Genomic DNA, 22,384 nt, shown 5'->3' on the forward strand with positions numbered 1-22,384 from the left:
GGACGGTGGTACAAGATGTTCACTCTCCCAGACAGGCTCATGCTACATAGGTAACCCGTGAGGCGAGAACGCAGCTCCCAGTAGTGGAGTTGATTCCAGACTCCTGGGTTGTATCAACCAAGTAACTTGGGACTTTTGTTCTGTGTAATTTCTCTCCCAAAGTCACTTCAAAATCTAAACATCTCCTCCTCTCCCCACCACTTAGGTACTGACAGCTGCTGTCCGCATATAAAATAAATCAGGCTATCAGCTATGCTTTTAAGAATATTAAGCAATGCTCTATCTGTGTTCACAGTAATATGGCTTATAGCATTTTCCCAAAAAAGCTTTGTCACTGGTAGCCAGCAGTAAAATAAAGTCCTAAAGAACAAGAGAGATGGAAAATCAAGAAGAAAAAGCAAATGCGGATATAAGCAAAACTGAAGGAAAGGGAAAACAAACCAAGCTAGGAATGAAGATAATGAAAACGGTCAGGTTAGCAGCCCAGCAGGACGCGGCTGAGTACTGTCCCCAGATGGGAACCTGGGCCTGAGGGCAAAGAAATGAGTTTGGGATCCTGGAAGAACACTCACATTCTGGGTCAGGATCTTTAGTCATTTATTAGCACTCGTGGTCAGCTGCAGTCAGCTAACACAGGGTTTGGCAGTGGAGGCTATTTCCAGGAGAAGAGAATGTTATAAAATGATGGATGCCAAATAGTAAAGAGGAGAGATTTTCTGGAGGTAGTGAACAGTAATCCCTACATGAAAAGAACCAGGAAATTCAGATTTCAGTACCAAATTTGTGACTGAGGTGATACGTGTGAAGAGTAGTTTGCATTCTTTCATGGCAGGACCAAGTGTCTATGCATTTAAAAAGCATCAGTGAACATACTCCAGAAGGCACAGGGAATGGGTACAATTGACTTTCAACACAAAAACCTGGATTTAAAACCTCTTTTCCCTGTCACTGTCTATTCCTTTAACAGTTTGAGGTTAAAACTTATTTCTTGATTGTTCAGCCAAGGATAATATTTGCCCTAACCTCCTCTGTGCCAGGAACCCAGACGCACCCTGGAAGATTTGGAGGCACAGCAAACGCAGCCATCAGCTGGATTTCAGAGACCACAAAACAAGTGTCAACCTCAGGCTTATACTGTCTCCCCCTGTTTGCAATTTCTGGTTCAACCTGTGGGTTTTTGTTTGTTGGCTTTTAAAAGTTTCCCCCCCCTCGCTTCTTTACCCAAATAAGGCCATTTTCTTCCTCCTACTTTCACGAAATTGTTTTTTCAGGGAAGAGACAGATGAAAGAATTATTTCTTGTCAGCAAGACTCGTACCTGGGTGACACGCAATTCCTTATTTGGTTAAAACACATGTTAATGTGTTCACTTGCATTCTGCTTTATCAGCCCGTTGTTTTCTGAAGCTGTTTCAAAGAGCACAACGGGATTCAGAGCTTCAGCGTTTGTTGCTACAGCAGTGAGGATGGATTTGGAGGAGTTTCACGGAGAGCTACAAACATGATCCGCAGCTGCTGCTGGCTTAAAAATACATAATCAATTGTTTAAACGTGAAGCTTCCATTTTCCAATAAACAGATTTTTTTTAAAGTGGCAGATTATATTTAGGAACACTCACTATAAATGTCACGTAAGCATGTTGCAGGTCTAACACAAAAGCAGAGGGATTATCATCATCACTTGGTATGTAAAGCTCAGCTCTTCAAAGTGTATTTTTAAGTGAAAAAGTAGGATGGAAAGCCCAACAGCGTGGTGATCAATACAACGTGTAGTACAAACACGTAGGAAGCTGTGGGCAGGCTGCAGGGCTCCCTTTGTTCCCCCACTGGACAGAAGGAGTTGTGATTTTGAGGTCTCTGGGCTCACAGTTACCAAGGATGCCATTTACTTGTGTTTTAATTGTAGTAAAAAAAGCATCCAGAGCCTGCATGAGAAAGGTCTTCCAGGGCTTTCAGAACAAACTTTGCCTCCACCTAGAGATGAGAATCCCTACATGGATGCATTTTCAATTCTTATTTCTAGCCAACACAACAGCACGCCAGGCTTCAGGCAACGCATGCAAGCCATCTTCCTCACCTTCACAACCCACGACACCCCACAGAGACCCCCCCACCTCCCATCCTGGCAGGCTGGAGCTGCCGGCGCTTGGGCTGCGGCAGCCAGCATCGCTTCCCGAAGGGAGAGCGCTGCAGCCAGACACCGGCCACCCGCACCGCCAGGTTTCTCTGCTTGATGCACTCGAGTATTACTGAGAAGTTTCATTCAAAGGCTGTTAGCTGACTTACGTTCAAATTTTAATAGGGAAACAGGGCACTAAAGTTAGAGGGATTTCTTGTTTTGCTTTTTAAATGTAAGTTAATCACAGCCTATAAGGCAACTAGAAATGAGAATGAGCAGTGCCAGGGTTATGAACCCACGCTCCAGCCCTTGTTTAAAAAAAACGAAAAAGCAAACAAGCAAAGACCCCAATGCTCTTTTCTGCTAAATTTGATCAACCTCTGCATTTTTGTTCTGTGTGGGTGAATGGCTGTGGTATGGCAATGCACCCTTTCATGCCGCACCAGCAGATGGCTGGGAATTGCAGCGCACCAGGCAGACTGGGTTTTTCAGAGTACGCCGGGTCCAGGTGCACGTGGAAGCCGCTGCGCAGCTACTGCTGCAGGGAAAAAACGCTTCTAACTGGGAAAGGCGGCCTCAGCAAAACCAGATCGTGCAGACCGAGGAGCAGGAGCATACACGCAGGTGAGAGCCGTTGTTATTTGTGACTCTGCTTCAGCTTTGGGCCACTGGTTCCGGTGATGTTCCCTCCACCACCAATCCTTGTTCTTGGCCTCCAGCACTGGGATGCAGACATGCTCTCCCTGCCTCACCTCTGCATTTCCAGAAGGCTGCAGCCAGCAGAACCGCCCTCCTTGCCTCACTGTACAACCATTCAGGTTAGGGTGGAAGTCCCTGGGTTAAGTGACACACGCCGCGCAGCTCACCTCCGAACAACGGGAAGAACAACAAGAAGCCTGTGGTGTTAAAAAGGAACGTTTTATTGCAAGAGATTACAGACCCGGCACGATGGCCAAAACGTTTCCATTACATCAAAATCGCTACCCATGTACCAGGCAACAGCACCTACAAAGCATGGTGGATTGAAATATCTGAAATCATAATGCAGTCAGGTTTTTAAATCAGTACAACCCTAAAAAGTTTCTTTAAAAAACAAAGTCATAACTATATAAACCTTTTTTTTTAAATATGAGACTGGTGTTTCAGTATCCAGGCCACTAACTGCTGTGATGAAAAGTGGAAGTCTGTTAACCACAGCGCCCAACTAAACAGGCCTCTTTCACAGCCCTTACCATTTACTTAAGAGCAAGTACCTGTCATTCACTGTTAGTTCGTTCAGCCAACATTTTTCTTCTGTAGGTTTTCAGCATCAGGTAGAAGACTGAATGAATAACCCCTGTAAATGACTATTGACACGCAGGGTAATTCAGAGCCACAACAGCCCCAGCAAAAGCACTGTGTCAGAATAGCTCTGGAGGAACAGATCCCCCCGTCTCAGCCCTGTGACGCTGACCTTCCCAAACTCCGGACGGGTGCACTTCTCTGAGCCCCCATTCACGACTCGCGCTCCTGCCGTGTCCCACTTACCTCACAGACCTCAGTGACTCCCCTGAGCATGGCTGACGAGGCAGGGCTCCAAGCAGGCACACAGCTCAAACTCAGCAAGCCTGGCTGGGGACATCAGCCCCTGCTGCTGCCACCCCCACCGCCGGCACGCGAGGTGCTCGCTCCCTTGCCCAGAGCTGGACCGCCTCGGCTTGTGGGAGCAGCCCACCTAACACAATTCACACAACCCATCACAGCAGTACACGGCAAACAGGAGTCAAGGCACAGGGATCTTTGCGAGCCAACAGTTGTTATCCACTTGCCTCCACCTCCCGTTTTCCACGCGTACAGCCTGAACACGCTACCACTCGGCAGCGGCTACCACAGGCACTTTAAAATCGCCTTTCCAAAGTCCTGCAGAAACCTCTTTTCAAGCAACGGAAACAGGAGTTTTAATTTTTTAAGATGATTTGGAAATACCCCTGGGACTAGGGGATCTAGGCAATCCTCTTACAAAACATGGGGGGTGGTCTTCTACAATTTCCCAGGCCTCTCTAAGCACTCTGAAAATTCCTTTGACATTTTACTGCCAGCAGCAGTAGGCTGCTACTTCAGCGAGCTCTACAAGGAACTAGGGTAACTCCAGAAACATGTAAGATTGTGATAAGGAGCCAAAATCAACCAAACAAAAATCTTTATGCCACAGCAGCCTTTGCCCCGAAGCAATCTAGCCAACGTGAACAGAGTAACGCTCGTGTTTGTATGCGCAGTTCTGGAAGTCCAGCTCCTCAGCACAGACTGCCATGGAGCCTCTCAAGCCACACATCTCGAAACACGAGATTCACATAATAAAGGGACTGGTTTAATTAACTCTCTTCTACCAGATGATTTAGAATCTCTACAACTCCGTAAAGGGGGATTTACGTCTCCTCGTAGCTAGTGACAGAAGATCTGTATTTCCAAACAACAGAAACCAAGAAAACAAATAGCCCCACGTAAGGACTAGAGGCTGAAGAAAGCTTAAGGATACTCTATTCTTACAATTAAAAAAAACCCCAAATAATTCTGTCCATATCAACCATATATGCAATTAAATTAATAATCAGAAAAGCTCTAGAACTTCTGCACATTCTTCAAACTCTGTCACAGATCTGATGCAAGCAGGGCACAGAGCTTGAGCGCATGCTCTCGGAAAGCCTGCCCTGAACACCGCTGCTCTGAGTGACAAGCAGCTCACTCAGATGCTCGCCAGGCCCAGGGCTCCCCGCTCTTCAGACACAACCTGGCATTTCAGTGTGACACAAAGCAGCTCACGACTGGGGTTTAATGAATTCAATAGAAATAACTAGCTTTTTTATTATTACGAACCTAGTAAGAGTTTTTTGCTACTGCTAAATTCCGCACGGTATGGCTTCACCTTACAAGCATTCTTAACAATACTAGATAAATATCATTTGCACTTAATTTTTTAATCTGTTAAACAGCCACAAAATATGGTACTCTCACAAGCACCGTTTTTGGTGAGAAGGGTAAACAAGCACTCTATTAAAGCATTATAAACATTCAAGGTGACCAATCACTTCCCTCTATTCTGTTTCAACACACTGCTGTAAATCTTCCATTTGCACAGCGTATAAAAAAATCCCACAATCGCCCACAAATTTAGAAATTTTAGTCTGCATACACATAATTTGTCTGCAATACACTTCAACATCCCAGTTATCTTTCCCAAAACATCTACAGTACTTTTTTTCTCCAGACTTTAGATGTACTGATGTAGATTTTGCAGTCACAAAAAAAAAGGGGGGGGAGTAAATTTTGACAATAAAGCTAAAGTTATCTGTAGCAACTTCTACATCAAAACACCTGATAGCACTAATTTCATGATAGCCTTGACAGAGCTAGGATGGCTTTGTTTCAGGACTCTGTCCAGCACAGCTGGGTATTTTTAGCCCATCTATTTTACCAGAACATTAACAAACCTCCTGTGTTAACTCTGAACTGCGCACCTACAGGAAGACAGACATTTATTCATATTTTCCACCAACCAAATGTGATGCGTCTGTGGACAAGTCAGTTTATTGCAAGTAAATGTACTTTTACTTAAGATCATGAGAAGATTTGAATCTCAAGCAAGACAAATCAATTTCACAAACTTAATTCACACAATGCAAATAAATGCTTCACATTATAGACATTTAGATTTTCTTTAAACCTTTTTATTTAGAGATTTTTCTGGTAAGGAGATATACCATAGGAAAGCAATTTCACTGGCAGTGAGGTATGTATATACTCTACCAAAATACTCCTCTTGTTTTAACTGCTTTTAACTTTATTTACATATAAAGAAAATATCAATTCATATCCTTGGCTTAACTACAGTATCTGTTACCCTATATGAGTGAAACGAAATGTTACTTGCATACAAAATTGATTTGCAGAGGAATCTGATTTGATTTAAACAAAAATCATCTTCTGAAGACAGTTTAAATGAACAAACACAATCCATCATGACCAAGACACCTGCACCATATTTCCAGCCTCACAGCACATTTATTTCAGTAATTCTGTAAGTAGGTCCTTAGCATGAGCATAGTGTTACAGTTTTCATACATATAATCACATCCAAAACAAGCTCTAAGTTTTAAGTTGTAAACATTCTCTTCATTATGTAGAAACATTTCAATCTGTGTTCGAATTTTCTAAAATGATCAACCTTTTAACCAGAATTATAAATGAAAACTCTACTCTAACCGTGTAGTGAGCAATGCTTATTAGTACATTTCTACAGTGTTAAATAAAATAGTAGAGAGGCAAACTTCTGTAAGCAAGTCAGACTTTAAGTAAATCATCATAAAGAAACAAACTTGTTAACAAAAAGATGCTTTGTAATAAAGAAAGTTGGACTGAATCTACTATGATACAAAAACATAAGGGTAAATACCATCTTTGTTGACAAGTAGGAGGTAGCATGGATGCACCACTTTATTGTCAGTGAGAAATGCAACTGAAGTAAAGAATATTTCCTTACCACAAATTTCCAGTATTATGTACATATTTCTCTTAGAAATTTGTTTAAACAAGTTTCCCTCCACTTTTTAGTACAAAAAGCCTCATGTGATTTAAAAAAAACTTACACACCTAGATAGAATAGTACTAACTGCCCTATTTGAATGAAACAGTCTCTTGAACTATGAAATACATGATATTTAATGCCCTAAGTTGAGTAAATTGTATTAGCAGTTCTTGGTATTATACAAAACACTACATACATACAAACAAAATATAATAATATCTTATTTTACTATGTAATTCTTTTTGGAATAAACAGAGCCTTGATTTGGGTAACACTGAAGAGAACATTGTTTCTTTGTTTTATTAAAATCTGTCTTTTAAGTACCCATGTGCAACAATTTAAAAATGGCTGCCATACACGTAATGGTCTTGTATTGATAGTGAACACAGTAACTGACAAAAACATAATAAACCTTAAAAACACATCTTCCACCCTATATAAAATATAAAGACTACTTACTGTAACTGTTAAGTATTCAATTTATTTTGATGTTATTGTAATCCACATCCTCTATTTTTCTGTCTTTAGCATTTATAAACATAATTTAGTGTAGCAATTTATTTTAAAAAATGACAAAGTATTTCAAATTTACATCCAATTAAAATTTAAAATGTTTTCTTGTTCTATGATGCTGCTTCTGCCATCAGTAAAGAAAATGAAGTTTCAGTAATTGAAGCAGGCTTTTTAAGTAGTGATGTGACTTCAACCATGCCAGCTCCAGTCCGTGGAAGATTTGCGTTGACAATGTGTCGCTGCAAGTGCTTTATCCAGTCTTCTTGAACAGACAAAGGTCCTCGAAAGACCAGACCACAAAACCTATGCAAATATTAAAATTATTCCATGAAGATCTATCTAGCTCTACTGGAAAACTGTAAAATACATTAAGTGTAAAGTCTTAATTTTCTTGATGTTTGTTTCTACATATCTTAGCTGCAAACTTTAGTAACTGAGTTCCTTTACAGTAACTGTAAGCACAAAAAACCTGCAGTTTATACAACTTACACCCTTACATTTTTAACACTAGCAATAACAATTTGTTGTTCTTACGTAAGGTACCTTTTGAAGGACAGAATATTACTCAGACATGACTAATAAGATTTTAGCTAGAGAAACAGTTGGCAACCAACACCAGAGTATGACTGATTGAAGTCCTCTTGTTCAAATTAATGCAGATCAGCAACTGCTTCCTCCCTTTATTACTTAAACACATTTACAGCATACAATCTTAAATCTTCTTATGACTAAAATTAGCAAGCTCTTAAGAATTTGTTCTTTCAATTAAAATAACCCTATGTACCTGCATCTGAGTATGTAAACTTCATCAGCACTATGAGGTAATGGCAGCATTTTTTTCTTGCTTCCAGATCTTGACCTTGACTTCTTTTGCTTACAGTCTAAAGCTAAGAAGAGAGAAATTTCCATATGTGAAAGTCATACTTCAATGAGTGTTAACCAAACAGAGATATTTAGTAAGCAACTCCTATAGTAGCAGTGAAGAGACATCTACCTCCTTGTTACTCTACATTTAATTATAATGTAAATCCAAAACAATTACAGTGTGCTCTAAGAAATTTACTGGCAAAACACATGAAGCTATTTTTTTTTTAGTTTAGCACAGTGCTTGCTCTTTTTTTAAAGACTAGGTAATGGACATTCAGCATTAAACTGTTGTTTTAGGATCTGCAAGCACCTAGTAACCTACTGCAGAATTTTACAGAAACAAAGAACCACTGGAAATTCCCTTTCATGCATAAAATGCTGTCAAAATCTTGGAACTTGTTTTGTAGTTCAAGTACCATCATAAGACCATTCACGTTCAACCAAGTTATAGCTTAACAAAATTGTAGCTTTCAGCTAATACAATCAAGGTTCCTAGTCCAAATAAAACAACTGCCATTTATTTTCAACATAAAGCAAAAGGTTTGTCCTTTTATTCTAAGAATTTTATATTAAGCTTCCCTCTCGCTCCTGTCTGAATTCTAATGCATCTTACAAAAATGATGTATTAATCCTTGGCAGTGGGAGCTGGTATAAGGACAATCAACAGGGACAGCAAGACCGCTTTTAAAATTCAGTCTAAGAATTTGAAACTATGTATGAAAATAATGTGTGTGAACAGGAAGTGCGTGACAAATGGGTTCAGTTAGCATTGAGGTCCATACCTCCCATAAACAGATGTAACAGGCATCTCTAACAAAACTTGGAGAGTCTAAGCAGCAGCCAAAGTTGGGAGATGAGGCAATTAAACTGAGTTAATATTGTTATGATGAAAACAGCTGGTAAAGCTTAAGAAAAACCAAGAAGTTTGGGACTGCTGGAACAGACACGTATATCTAGCTATACCCTACTGCAAAACACAAGACACCAACACTAAAACTCCACAGAAACCTGAAAGACAGTAACAAATTATATTCTTGATACCAAAAGGAATAATGCTATGCTACTGAAGCATCTTAACAATAAAATTAAAGAAAACCTGTTACACTCCCCTAAGTTTTGACTCCTGTAATATAAACCAGAAGAATAAACTTCTTAGCATTGAAATATGAGACATCATCTGGCGAGGCAAAACATGCTGATTTAAAGAACAAAGTCTTGACTGCATCCTTCATTTTTCTTATGTCCTTCAAATGAGCGCCTCTCAAGCTTTTACCCCGTGGCCAAACTTTTAACTTGTAGATACACCACACATTTCCCAGTTCCATCCCCAGATTTAAAGATTTCTACAAAATCTAGAAAAATTAGTGTGAATTTTTGAGGTTTGAAGGTACCAAGAACTAATCAAGCAAGTAGAAAGTAGACACCAACTTAAAGAGACTTCCTTCAGATCCTAGGTCAAACCATCACTAGGAAGATCATGCTCAACAGCATTTTTTCTGATAGCAACACTGAAAGCAGTCTGGATACAAAGGCAGTAAACCCAAGGCGGTGGTGGAGAGAGAGACAGAAATGGCCAAGATAACTGCTGGAAAAGTGACTAGGTAAGGTGTTCTTAACGCTTTATGCTCTCATCAAAAGTATACGCTTCATATAATTAGGAAGAAAAAAGCTAACTATCTTTCAGGCTGTAGGAACTACCAAGTTGTGTGTTTTACATATTGCAACATCAGTAACATCACCACCAGAAATTTAAGCAAATAAAATACTGAAACCCAGACACCCATTCTCTGAAGAGAACTATTTGCATGAGGGATGACTTATCTGAAGCAGTTATTACAGCAAAAGCTTTGCCACTGCCGATTTTGCAGAACGTCATGGGAAGGAAGGACACAGAAGTCAGTATTATCTGAATGCAGACACATCCATGAGTTGCATCTGATGTTAGTTGATGTCGGTTGATATGAGGAAAAAAAAAAAAAAGCAGTAGACAGCAGGCTTCTTCTGGAGAAGCCTACACGTATTTGAAACAAGAACTAGCTTATTTCCTTCATGTTGGCAAACATAAGACATTCATTCTCATCAAGAAATTTGATTCTACTCACATAAACCCCAAGCATTACAGAGAACTTTCACTTTCTTACTAAACCTGTATTCGTCTTCTGCAAGAGTTCCTGACACCTAATGGGTCTGTGTCTGCAATCTTCTAAGAAACAAACCCTCTGAACTACTGTGCAATCAAATAGACAGTAACACAAACAGGAATTACCATAATATACCAGGAGAGGTAGTTTCTACTTCCTTGAAAGGTACCTTTTCCAAGAACAATGAGAGAACAAGGAAAACAAAAGAACGGGCATCTTCTCTGAGCCATTTATGACAGAGGCTCTAGACAGAGAAATTACAAAACAAAGAACAGAAAATATCACAGTAAAAGACATCAAGAAGAAAACATTCAGATCACTCGATGCACTCAGAGTAACTTCGCTAAGACTGGAAGTAGATTTACCCAAGCAAGAAGCTGTTAGAAAAGATAGAAAATACAAAGAATACTAAACCTGTGTTCTGCAAGGGGTATTTTTTGTTCCCTTTGCCTTTTGACCTAGTGAACATATTCCTTCACATTTTAGGGGGCACAAAGCAGCACAAGTACATTTTGAAGTTACTCCAATGAAGCAGGAAAGTAAGCGGAGAGGGAGTATTATCTGGGCAAAGCTGACTGAAAACCATAATTCCAACACCAGTTATCACAGACATGTACCAGTAACTGCCATATTAATTTCATTTTTGTCTATCCAGAGTAACAAGTTTAAACCAAGTCACATGCACACACTTAAGTACTCTGTTGACATGCTGCTTACAAGTGCTTCCAAGCATCAAGTAAATCACACCATTGCCTCACCCATTAGAAAGCATAGCCGTGTTCTGCCCAAAACTCAGTTACTGTTCTTCCAATGCCTTTACTGTAACAAAGCATGACGTCCTCAGAAAGTATGTTTTTAGCACTTCTGGGAAGAGACCAAGGATAATTTAGCTCTAGTAAGCTGCATGGAAATTGCAGCAAACTGCCAGAGACAGGCAAGAACTACCAACCATTAGCACCTACTTTCTGACTATCCCAGCTCCCAAATTACCATCCTGCATTCTCTATAAAGGCCCAATTCTTTTTGGAAGGAGCCTCCTTCCTTCAAGTTTGGCCACCCGGTGTTTCCCAGTTGCTATTCCAAAAATTTTTTGCCAACAGTTTTTTGTAGATGAGTTACACCACTTCATCAAACCTCTGATACAGCATGATGGAGAAACCACCCATTTAAAACAAAAGACAATCAAACTTTGGAGAAATCTCCTTGAGACACTTAAGTTCAATTTCAGAGCACACTTTAGGAAAATACATACTAGGTAAAAAAGGCTGCATATAAAATCCTTCTTCACCTCTATGACTGCTTATTGAGAAAGACTACAAGCAGATGGAGATAGGAGGCTAAAATGAGCATGCCTAAGACAACATGAATTGGAAAAGTCACAATTAGAGGTCCTTAATGCCATAACATTTGGTCTGAGGTTCAAAAATCAAAGTGCATTTATGCTAATTTGCATGCTCTGCTTCTTGATGTCCCCCAACACAGAACACTTCTTTCAGGAAGAATGAAGCTGGATCTTTATTCAGACTTCATTACTTTTGTCATAGCATATGTACAAGCTGAATAATTGCACGCATAAATGGATCTAATTAACTACTTTAAACCACCGCCAATTAAAAAGTAAAAAAACAATGAATTATCTTTCTTGTAAATTTCTTCACTGATTTTTCAAATTCAATCACTTGCTGTCTATCCTCATCATTACTGCACAGTAAAATGCATTAATAAAACCCCTCCAGTAATTTGCTCCCTGAAGGATTTTATAGGATACTAAAAATTATCATCGTGATGGTTGATCAGTTATAACTGTAACAGCACAGAATTAAGACACAGAAAGCCAGTGGATCTCAGGTTTCTGCTGTAGCTGCATATGCTTCCACAGTAAACTTCCCGAAGCTACAGTTTTGACAAAGCAATATTAGAAATTATTTGGAATCATAGTGGCTGCATGAACTGCTATCTCAGTCACACTGCTGGCTCAAAGGCCAGACTCCTTGCTCTGTATTTTATTGCTCTCTCCCAAACTTTTGAAAAGCAGTCTCCACCTACAGAATCAAAGACCAAAGAAAAAGAGAGGTGGCTCCCAGAAGATGACAGCCAGTAAGAAGAGACCAAGTATGTGAAAAGACGTAAAAAGCTAGGGTGCAAGCGAGTATCAAGTGACTTGGGGGGAAAGGGGCGGGGAAAGAAGAGAGGCCTAGAGAGAAGAAAAGGAAGGAAGATGGATATACAACTGTACCAAGAAGAGTGAGATGCATTTTGAAGATTTTGCGTAGGTCTGTCCAATGCTCTAAGGATAATCAGAAGCAAGCGTGCCACATGCTCTGAGAAGCACTAATGTGTTGCTATTCATCAAAACAGGTATAAGAGCAAATTAGTATCTACTCAAGATCAGCGATTAAATCATTACATTGTTCAAAACCAGACTACATAACAAAAAAAACATTAATGTTCCAGTCAGACATCTGAAGACCATCATGCAAGCACTAATAAAAAAGCAGGTGACTATCCAAATGAACCTGACAGGCATTTGCTATACAGTGGATCCATAATGCATAACACATTCTGCACACAGGCACAAATTAAGTTTAATACACCCTAACCTTGAACAGGCAACAGCCTAGACAGTTCCATTTCTAGGCTGTTTTTCTTGAGTCCATTCTCAAAATTTACCATTATGCTTGACTATGAAGATGCATTAGAGAAAAAAATAGGGTAAGATTTAACTAAATGTGATTGAATTACTGATTCTGAAGAAGCAGGGCATCTGCTAGAAAAGCAGTATGATAATAGTCTATATCAAAAACATGCAGACAAACTGAAAAACTAAGCAGAAAGACTAGTACATAAGCTAATGTAGTGCTAGGAAAGGTCTTGCTTTGGTGACATGCAGAAATTACTGTATTTCTCTTACTGAACAGTAATGCCTAGATTGCTCCCGTAACAGCTGCCAAATAAAAGAATTACAGCATTCATGTTTACTCACAATTATTTAACTGCAGCAAGAAACTAGAGACAGATATTCAACCAACGCGATTTCTTATTGGTAGTTATGCTTACTTCAGAAGAAGTAAGAAAGGCTTCATGAAAACAGAAGGAACCTGTATAAACATATCTTCATTGTCTCCATACAGGTTCCAGGCTGAAGCCAAACTAAAGACATCTCAAAATTGCTTGCAACTGCAACCTTTTTTTAATAAGAAAAACTGAGATCTCCCCAAGAGCAACTCCTAGCAAAGTTTAAAACTAGTGTGTGCTAGTGAATTCTTGCATTAAAGCAATTCTCTTCAAACAGCTTAAAATATAAAGTGGAATACCAAATAAAAACACTGTTTAAAAGCACACTTTTCTGGTCTACAAGCCTTGCATTGAGCTTGCTCAAATGAAAAGTCAATGAACAAAGTTCACAAACTTTGCAGAGTTACAACAGTTTTAATGGTACTAAGTTAATGCAAATATATATCGGTTGCATAATGTTATAGCTAGAACTTAAACCTCTCTGTCACTGGTTTCAGTGAAAAGCCTTTATCCACACAGTACAGGCTATTTATCTGGCTCAGCTCCAGCTTCTGAGATCAAAAGATTTTTCTAAAAGTTTTGTTTCTAGCCTTTTTTTTAAGCTTTGTTTCTAACCTTTTTTTGTTTCTATCCTCATTTTAAACAAGCTTCTAGGCCCAATGATACAAGACTTGGCAGTCTTGTTTCAGTTCTTTTAAAGAAAGTGGTAACTGTGGTAACATTTCTGAAAAGAAAACAAAAATCCCTGAAAGCACCTTGACAAGCTACCTTTACTTTTCCCATTTAGCAAAAGAGAAGCTGAGGTACAAGGAGCTTGCCCAGCATCAAATCTCTGTGTACCATCCCTGTCTGCCACAGTGTCTCCTCCACTGAATTATTGTTACGATTTCAATGTGCAATTTAAATATACAGCTATTGAAAAATATTTCACCAGTAGGTATATAAGCAAAGTAACTTACCACAGGGCTAATATACAAATCACAGCAGTGGTAAATAAAGCCCACTATCATAATCCTTCTACTGAGTAAATATGCCTCTAGTCAGTGATTCTGAAAGTCTGCATGTACCCCTACACATTGGATATTACTGCATCTGCTGACTTACTTCTAAATCTACTTTGTTACAGCATTAACTTCATATAACATAAGACCTGGCAGCCACACAGGCCCAGTTTGTAAAAATATTTCTTTTAGCCTTCTGCAGAGAAAGCCTGAAACTCAAGTTTATTTGTAATTTTTAGCATAATGAATTACATCTGCAGATAAGAAAAACCAAGGGATTATGCATTTTTCCAAAGCATCATGTAAAAGTCTGTGCTTGTTGACATAGCAAACTGATGGTTGCCCTTCTCTAACCACTGAATATTCCAGACTTCTCCAAATTTTCCTCACTATATTCCATCTCTGCTCCCCAATTTGCTGTTGATGATACAAAGTCCCACTAATCTCAGTAATAATCCAAGTAAACTGTAAAATTGCTTAGAGCCAAGCAAACTGCAGGTCTCCAGAAGTAAGTCAAAATATGGAATATTAGAGGAATTTCAAAATGAACTGTGTTTTAATAAAAAATCACTAATAGCCCTGCCAAATGCTGTACTACACTCCATGTCAGATCAGTTAGTTTTTGGCTTGTGACAAACAAGCAGTGAAATTAACTATATACGTTGTAAGATACACAGAAACTGTAAAATTACTTGCTTCTCCTATTTTAACTGTTCATAGTAATTATATGTACTAGACTGCAAAAATTACTTGTTGGTTTGTTGCGGTGTTTTTTTTTCCCCTCTCATTTTTGAAGTACTTTTAAACACTTCATTAGAAGGCCAACGAGCTGGTTTGGAAGTTGTGATATTGTAGGAGAATGAATTTAAGCAACCATCTCTTAGTTTTGCTTACATACCTTACGTGTTGGATCCAAAATAAATGAGTAAGAATGAAAATCAGACATGAGAGTGGACAACAGCAACATACCTCTTATTACAAGTTGCTGAAGTTTTATGGTAAATTAATTGTTTACAGCAGAAGCTTCAAAATTATTTTAAATTAACATATGCTTTTGTCCAGTCTGATGAGGAAAATGTATCATAGACAGACTTGCTTTTACATCTGTAACAAAACATACCTGTCCCAGTCAAAAGTCCAGCACTCTTCTTTCGTGCATAAGCGCGTAAGTGGTTGGACAGGCTAACAGCACTTGTAAACGTCGTATTGCAATGCACACACGTTCTAAGCTTCACAGGCATACCTATCATTCAAAAGAAAACTATAATCCAGTTCTCTCTTCAAAAAATGAAATTCTCAAAGCGTTGTAAAAAGTTTTCTGCAATAAAGATGGTTTAAAATATATTCACTGCATTGACGCAATTGCTTAGTATATTAGAAGGATCCAAGTTAACCGTTATTAGTTTTCCATGTAGTGCTTTAAGCCAAACCGTGTTATTTGAAAAAGAACAGAAAGGAGGCAACTCGAGCCCATTAGGCTACTGTGTATTTAATACCTACTATGAAGTTCCTACAGATCTCCACATTATTAAGATCTAATCCCAAAATACAGTTCTGCAATTTGAATAGCACAAGTCTGTTGAGAAATTTCAGAGCTTGCAACATTTCTCATACAGAGAATTTTAAAAGTCTAGTTCACAAAGTGGTAATTAAAAGTGTTTTACCCATAAGACTGAAGAGCTCAATACTAAATTAAGCTGCTGTTGAAGCTTTGGAGAAAAAGGTGGTAAAACACACCACTGAACAGCTGTTAGACAAAACATTTTGTTCAGTGCATTTTCTGTTCATTACTTTTGATGCGCAATTGATAATGAAAGCTAATGATTTGAAGTTTTTTGCTAAAATCTTTGTGCTAAATAAAAGATCAACAAAGCAACATGCTATTTATCACAGGAAAACAGTGAAACAATACTGAACTCCTCACTTACCAGACAAAGAAACCATTATAACTTATCGCCTGCTCAACTTCACCATCATGTTTCTCCCTTCATTTTACTACAGAGATAGTATTTTGGTCAACTAATATTTCAAGTTCTCTACTAATAAATTATTTGAAGAATAAATAAAAAAGCTAAAGCTATTCAGCTGGAAAGTCTCTGTTTGCAGGAAAGAAAGAATCCTATTCTCCAGCAGCCCACAGAAGACATACTGTTTTTTCAGGCAAGCTACAGAAGAACAATATTTGGCTGGCAAAAAACCTTTTTAAAAAGCTAAAACCAGAATTAGAACTATTTGCCTTTTTAGGAAAAACAGAAGAAGTTCGTCTTGATGTTAAGTATTTTCTTATTGACTCAACTGGCACAGTGCGTTAGTTGTCAACTTCTGTTACCTTAGCCACAGAAAATTATACGGTCCCATTCATAACTGTTAGTACTATGCAAGCATGTTTATTTTTACCTGGTTGTTCATCACAACCAAACAGGTGCTACCTAGTATTCAGCAGTAAATATTAAACAGAAAGCAGTACAGAGTGTCAGGTTTGGCAAGTTATTCCTTTAGCATTGTTTATCAAATCATTAGCCTGTCAAAGATACACTTCCTTTATTAAGCAATCTCCTGTCTTAAAGGACAACCACGGACGTCCAGAAGACATTAAATGTAATTCTGTTCCACCTCTATGTCATTTTAGAAAGCCACCTTGTTAAGAAATTGATTGCCACATCTTTGTAGTCCCCTAAAAGAACTTCTGAGCGTATCAGGTTGTTTTCTATTTGTTTAAAGGAAGACAAGAATATAGGTGAAAAAGTACTAGGCACTGCCAGTTTTACTAACCTGCACTAGGTAATAATAAGAAAACCAACAGAACCAAAAACGTCAGGGGTATAAAAATAAGATCCTGATCTTCAATCTAAAGAACGCTGCAGCATTATAAGGTGGTGTCCAAACAAGAAACAGGTAAATGAAAGCTCCACATACACCTTAAAAAGGATATTGGAAGAATTCCCCAAGACTAGAAGCAATTCTTATTTGTCAAGTACGACAAAAACATCCCTCTAAAAACCTGCTCTATTAGTATACAGAGTATCTAGGAAGTTGATTACAGAATTGTTTCATTAGCACAATTCTCAGTGGACGGGCAATCTCTGTCCGTATCAGTCAGGGGCTGTGCATTAGAAACCTGCTGGCTACACCTGTATTCCAGCAAAGCTTGAACCAGCACAGGTCTTCACTCAGGATAGACAGGCCCTAAGTAAGCATCAGTTTCTCACAGCAGCCACAATTTTGAAACAAACAAGATTTAATCTACGTTCTAAGAGTATGTTTGCCTAAGACCATCAAAATTAGTTAACAGTGATTCACCAATTTGGAATACTATGCATTTATAATGGTAGCAACAGTTCTGCCAGTCTGAGCAAATGCTGTTTTGCACAAACCTCAAAGATTTAAATAAAGTAGTTCCCAAACTAGCTGTTTTAATGCCCAGAAATAGGGTTACAAGCCCAAACATTTCAGAACTGTTAGTCTACCAGATATGCCTGGACGCTTCAACTTGTTATTACAGGATGTGTCTTCTTCCTTACTGAGGCTCATTTTGTGTCCACTTTGAATTTGCATGCCCAGCCATATGCAGAACAGGAACTATGTTCCATGCAAAAACCCCACAGTGCTGCTGAGGGGCTTTTTCTCTTTAGGATAAACATGTCAAAAATTTGCTCTGCTACCTCTTGCAGTCAGTATCCTCTGGAAATGAAACAAAAATTAAATGAACAGATTCCCAAATAAAACACTCTGCACTTGTACATTTTCTATGAATTAAAGGATTCTGGAAATGTTGTCAAGACAGCTAGAAACATCTTCTTACCTGACTGCATAGTCAAGTCCATTTTTTGTGGCTGATACATCAATGGACTGTCTTCATTTAATGGAAGAACACATTTCTGAACAAACCTCTTTCTTGCAGTTTGATTATGAATCTTTTGAGGAGAAATACCAGGATTCCTTTCTTCTCCTAACCTCTTATTTTTCAGCAGTTCTATCAGTGTAAGTGACTGATTTTTTTTTTCAGCACGTAGTACTGCTTTTGTTTCATCACATTCGTTTAGGAAACTCAGCCCTTCTTCCTCCGATGCAGACACAGATGTATCTTCAGTCTTTAGGCCATTATGGTATGCTTCAAGAGGTATAACATTCTGAGATAAAAAGTCATCATTTGATGCAAATTTCTGAGCAACAAACGGTCTGGGAATAATGCGGCGACTGTTCAAAGCCTTTAGGATTTTTTCATACTTCTCTTCGTTTTGCATCATCTCATTCAGAACACAGATCGGAGACTTGTGTGCGTCCCACTTGGTTTTGCCAAGCCTCTTCAGGTGTCCTCGCACATGATTAGACAATCCAATTTTAGTATCAAACCAGCCTCCACAGAGCTGACACGTATGCTCAGAGGAAGTTTCAGATTTCTCAATCGCTACAAAGAAACAAATTTCATGTTTTTTGACAATTATATACAGTTAAACATTACAATAACAAATCACAAGGACAAGAAGAGAGGCTTTACAACAAGACAAAGCAAGTCCTGTTTAGTGCTCAAATAAATCCCTTTGTCCTCTTTACTTCACAGCGCACCCCCCCCCCCCCCAACAAAAAAACCTTACCTTTTCTAACACGTTTAACAGGAGTTCCTGTTCCAGTTCTTTTAAAATGTTGCATTTTGTCACTTGTTGCTATCTGTTCTGGTGAAACAACATGACGGGCTTCATAGCTTAGTCCAGCTCTGTGAAGATGTCCTCTGACATGATTGGACAATCCAACACCTGTTTCAAAGGTTGCTGGACAGTATGGGCAGGACTTCTTTTCAAGAGACAGATCAGTCCAATGGAAAACTGAATTATGCTTTGGCAATGCTGATCCTACATTTTCTAAATTCTGAGGATCATGCAAATCATGTAGGAAGTTACTACCCTCAGCATCTTCGTAATACTCAAAATAAAAGCCATCATTCTGCTCATAACTAAGTGAAGATTTATCACCAGCTTCATGCTCTTCCATTTTACCTTTGAAAATGGGGAATAGGTTTACATGCTCCTGATTAATATCACTGTAAGATTCATCCTCCACAGACTGTGTAGTGTAATCACATAGTTCAACATTATCCCATGAACTTTCATCCTCCGTTTCATAGCTGTCTTTTTTTTCAGCAGAGTTAAGTTTCTGTAAAACAACAACAGTCATTTTATGCAGAAAATCTGGATAGCAATCCAAATTATCTCCTGTAACAGAGCCTTCCCTCTTGGACTCTTTAACCACTCTTTTTACAGCTACATGCCTAGGAGCTTTACAGCCTTCTGCCCTTTTCCAATCAAGATTATTTGAATCCATGACAAAACAATTATTACAGGGACTACTCGACGAAGAAAATAAATGTAAAGAACTGATAGAGTCAGACTCTTCCTTTTTTAAATGCAAAGGATAAGAGTCACTAGGTTTTTTAATCATCCTGTAGTTTTCATATTTGTGTCTATACAAATAATTACTGCTTGTTTTGACACTAGCTTTCTGCTTTGCTGGTTGATGAAAAGATTTAGGTTTCTGGTCAACGCTATTTCTAATCACATAGGCCTTGTTTGTAGAATTTAGATTGCACACACTTACAGATGACTGTGAAACGCTTTTCCGAGCCTTCTGTATCCTGTAGGGTCTCTTGTGAAGTTTTGCGAAGTTACTGGACTGCGAAGTAGAGCCAAACGATCTTTTTACATCCTGTTTTAAAACAGAGTTCTTTGGGAAAGTAGAAGATTGTTTGATCAACTGTTTTGTCCTGCTACCAAAACCTAAAGATTCTTCTATTATGCTGCCTTTTCTTTTTTCTAGTCTAAGATGGCTACCAAAGGGATCAATGCATGATGCTGGGTGCAAATATTCCATGTGTTTTTTTAAAACACTTCTAGCTGAAGTAGCAAATGGACACATCTTACACATATATGTTGATGACTTTTTTGAGGATCCTAAATATGTATCTTTCAAGGATGCCTTTTTCTGTGTTTTCCTCTGGGACATGTCGCTACCAATAATTGAACATTTGACTACTGCTCCATGAGCAATCCCTCGATGGCATTCCAGTTCATTTTCTGTCACAGCCATGAAATTGCATTCCTCACAGCAATAATATCTTTTATCTTTTTCATGGGTCTTTGCATGCTGCACAAATGTTTTGGGACAATTGGTACCAAATACACACTGTGGGCACTGTAACCGTGCACTCCTACCCTCATCCTGAAGTTCTTTCAGCTCACGGATTTCTTCCATCAGTTTCTGCCTTCTTTCCTGGTGAATTATCATATGTTTAAGAAGCGAATTACGATCTCGAAATGTCCTTCCACATTCCCTACATGCATAGGGCCTGGGGACATTGAGATGTCGGAAATGACTGTTTCCATCTAAATGGTACATCATATGCCTATGCAGATGTTTCTTCTCCCTAAAATTCACATTGCACTTTGTACAGGGATAAAATGATGGTTCATCAGTACTGAAAGTAGATGGTGATTCAGAATCATTCTGTTCACATTTATTTTTTAAAGTATTGGAAAGAAAAGTGCTAGTGTGAACAGGGGAAGTATCTTCTGCACAGTTACTAGTGGGACTATAAATGAGCTGCTGGATAGCATCAACAGCTTCCAGCTCTTCATCTGTGGATTCAGGCTTTACTTTACTCAATGAATATTTTTGCGGTTCTACTATTTGTAGCTCACTCTGCTCTAATAAGTCAACATTTAATAGTTTCGATTTACTAGGAATACAACTGGTATCACCAAAACAGTCTTCAGTATAGCGTGTTATTTTACTAACATCCATTTTCCTTTTTCGCTTTTTTTCTAAGCCTACTTTACAGTGAATGGGAGACTTCTCTATTGTTTCTTCATTTGTCATAAGAAACTGTATAAACTCTTTTTGTGGATCCCAGCTGGGATCACATCCCGATCTGAAACCACCTGTACCTGAGGAAATGCCTGTTAATGTATCAACACAATCATCTTTTACTAGTAAATTTTTATCATCCTCACAAACTTCTACTTGGCCTACTAAAGTGCTGTCTACGCTATTTCCTACTGATTTCTGTGAATCACAACCAATTGAAGCAGAGGTAGGTAGATTTTTAATGGAATGAGTCAGGTTCTTAGTATGTGCTACATCAGGTAACAAAAATAAAACTTGGTGCTGATTTGATTTCTGTGTTGTACTCTTTGCAGGCAGCTGAAGATCATGAACCACTGTCAAAGTTGAGCAGGAATCTGCGTGATGACCTACAGGCTGTCCAGTGGTTAATGGAACACTGCCTTTACTCATGATGGAAGTCTTAGTTGAGGTGGAGTGTGAAACTGGTCCATTAACAGCAGTTCCTCTAGACAAGATGAAGTTTTCGCTAGAAGCAGTAGGAGCACCAGTGTGTATAAATAGTGAAGTCTGGCCTCCACTTAAGGCTTTTTCAGATCTGTCCCTTGATAGCTCCTCAGGCAGAGTCAATGTACTGTTCTTCTGAAATGAAGAGTCGCTCTCTTGTGGTTTAGGAATGCCACCTTCTTCCTCAGACATGAAATTATTATCACATAGGATTTCTTCTTCTTTAGCACCAGTGACTTCAGTATTTATCTCTAAATCATCCATATTGTTGGTCTGTCCATTAAGTACATTTATACTAAAAAACAAACAAGGAAAGAATCAGGTCATCACAGAAATAAGTAACAGTAATTTTAATTTACAGTTTTCTTCAGGACCACCCTTCTTCACACTGTAATCTAAAAATGTTTTGAACTTGTTAAAAGTGTATTTTTTCCTATTTAGGATAGATGAACTTCAAGACAAATTTAAAGCTAATCAATGCAGCAATTAAAAATGTATTTTTACTATGCTATATTAATAATCATATAGCAAACTAGTCACTGCCCAGTATCCAAATTCAAAAAAGCCTGAACACCAACACGCAAGATGGAAGAAATAAGATTGTCAACAACTGTGCAAATATATTCTACATGTACATTAACACAGACACACAGTTTATCTTTAGTTGTTTTCTAGAAGTAAAACACGTTAGGAAAGGCTATCGAGACTCGAGACATCTGCTAGTAATTTCCTTTTTTTTTTTGTTTGTTTTTTAAACCACACTTCCTTTTAGCACCTAGGAAACTAAAACAATCTTTACTTAGCTGCTGGCCAATGGAAATATTCCATA

General features: G+C 38.5%; 1 protein-coding gene across 12 annotated transcripts in view; it reads right to left on the reverse strand.

Moving 5' to 3' along the window:
- Positions 1 to 3,018: 3,018 nt before the first annotated feature.
- ZNF644 (zinc finger protein 644) overlaps positions 3,019 to 22,384 on the reverse strand; it is an 84,878-nt gene continuing 65,512 nt past the window's right edge. For 9 of the 12 annotated variants that reach the window (XM_075424887.1, XM_075424888.1, XM_075424882.1 and 6 more), the window contains 4 exons: positions 18,810 to 21,850; positions 18,017 to 18,622; positions 7,975 to 8,077; positions 3,019 to 7,493 (listed from right to left, as the gene is read on the reverse strand). In XM_075424887.1, coding sequence (XP_075281002.1) covers positions 7,301 to 7,493; positions 7,975 to 8,077; positions 18,017 to 18,622; positions 18,810 to 21,819 — 3,912 coding nt within the window. In that variant the 5' untranslated portion in view covers positions 21,820 to 21,850 and the 3' untranslated portion in view covers positions 3,019 to 7,300. The other 3 variants (XM_075424893.1, XM_075424891.1, XM_075424892.1) reach the window with 3 other exon arrangements.

The sequence above is a fragment of the Opisthocomus hoazin genome, chromosome 6 (assembly GCF_030867145.1).
Source record: "Opisthocomus hoazin isolate bOpiHoa1 chromosome 6, bOpiHoa1.hap1, whole genome shotgun sequence".
Classification (NCBI taxonomy): domain Eukaryota; kingdom Metazoa; phylum Chordata; class Aves; order Opisthocomiformes; family Opisthocomidae; genus Opisthocomus; species Opisthocomus hoazin.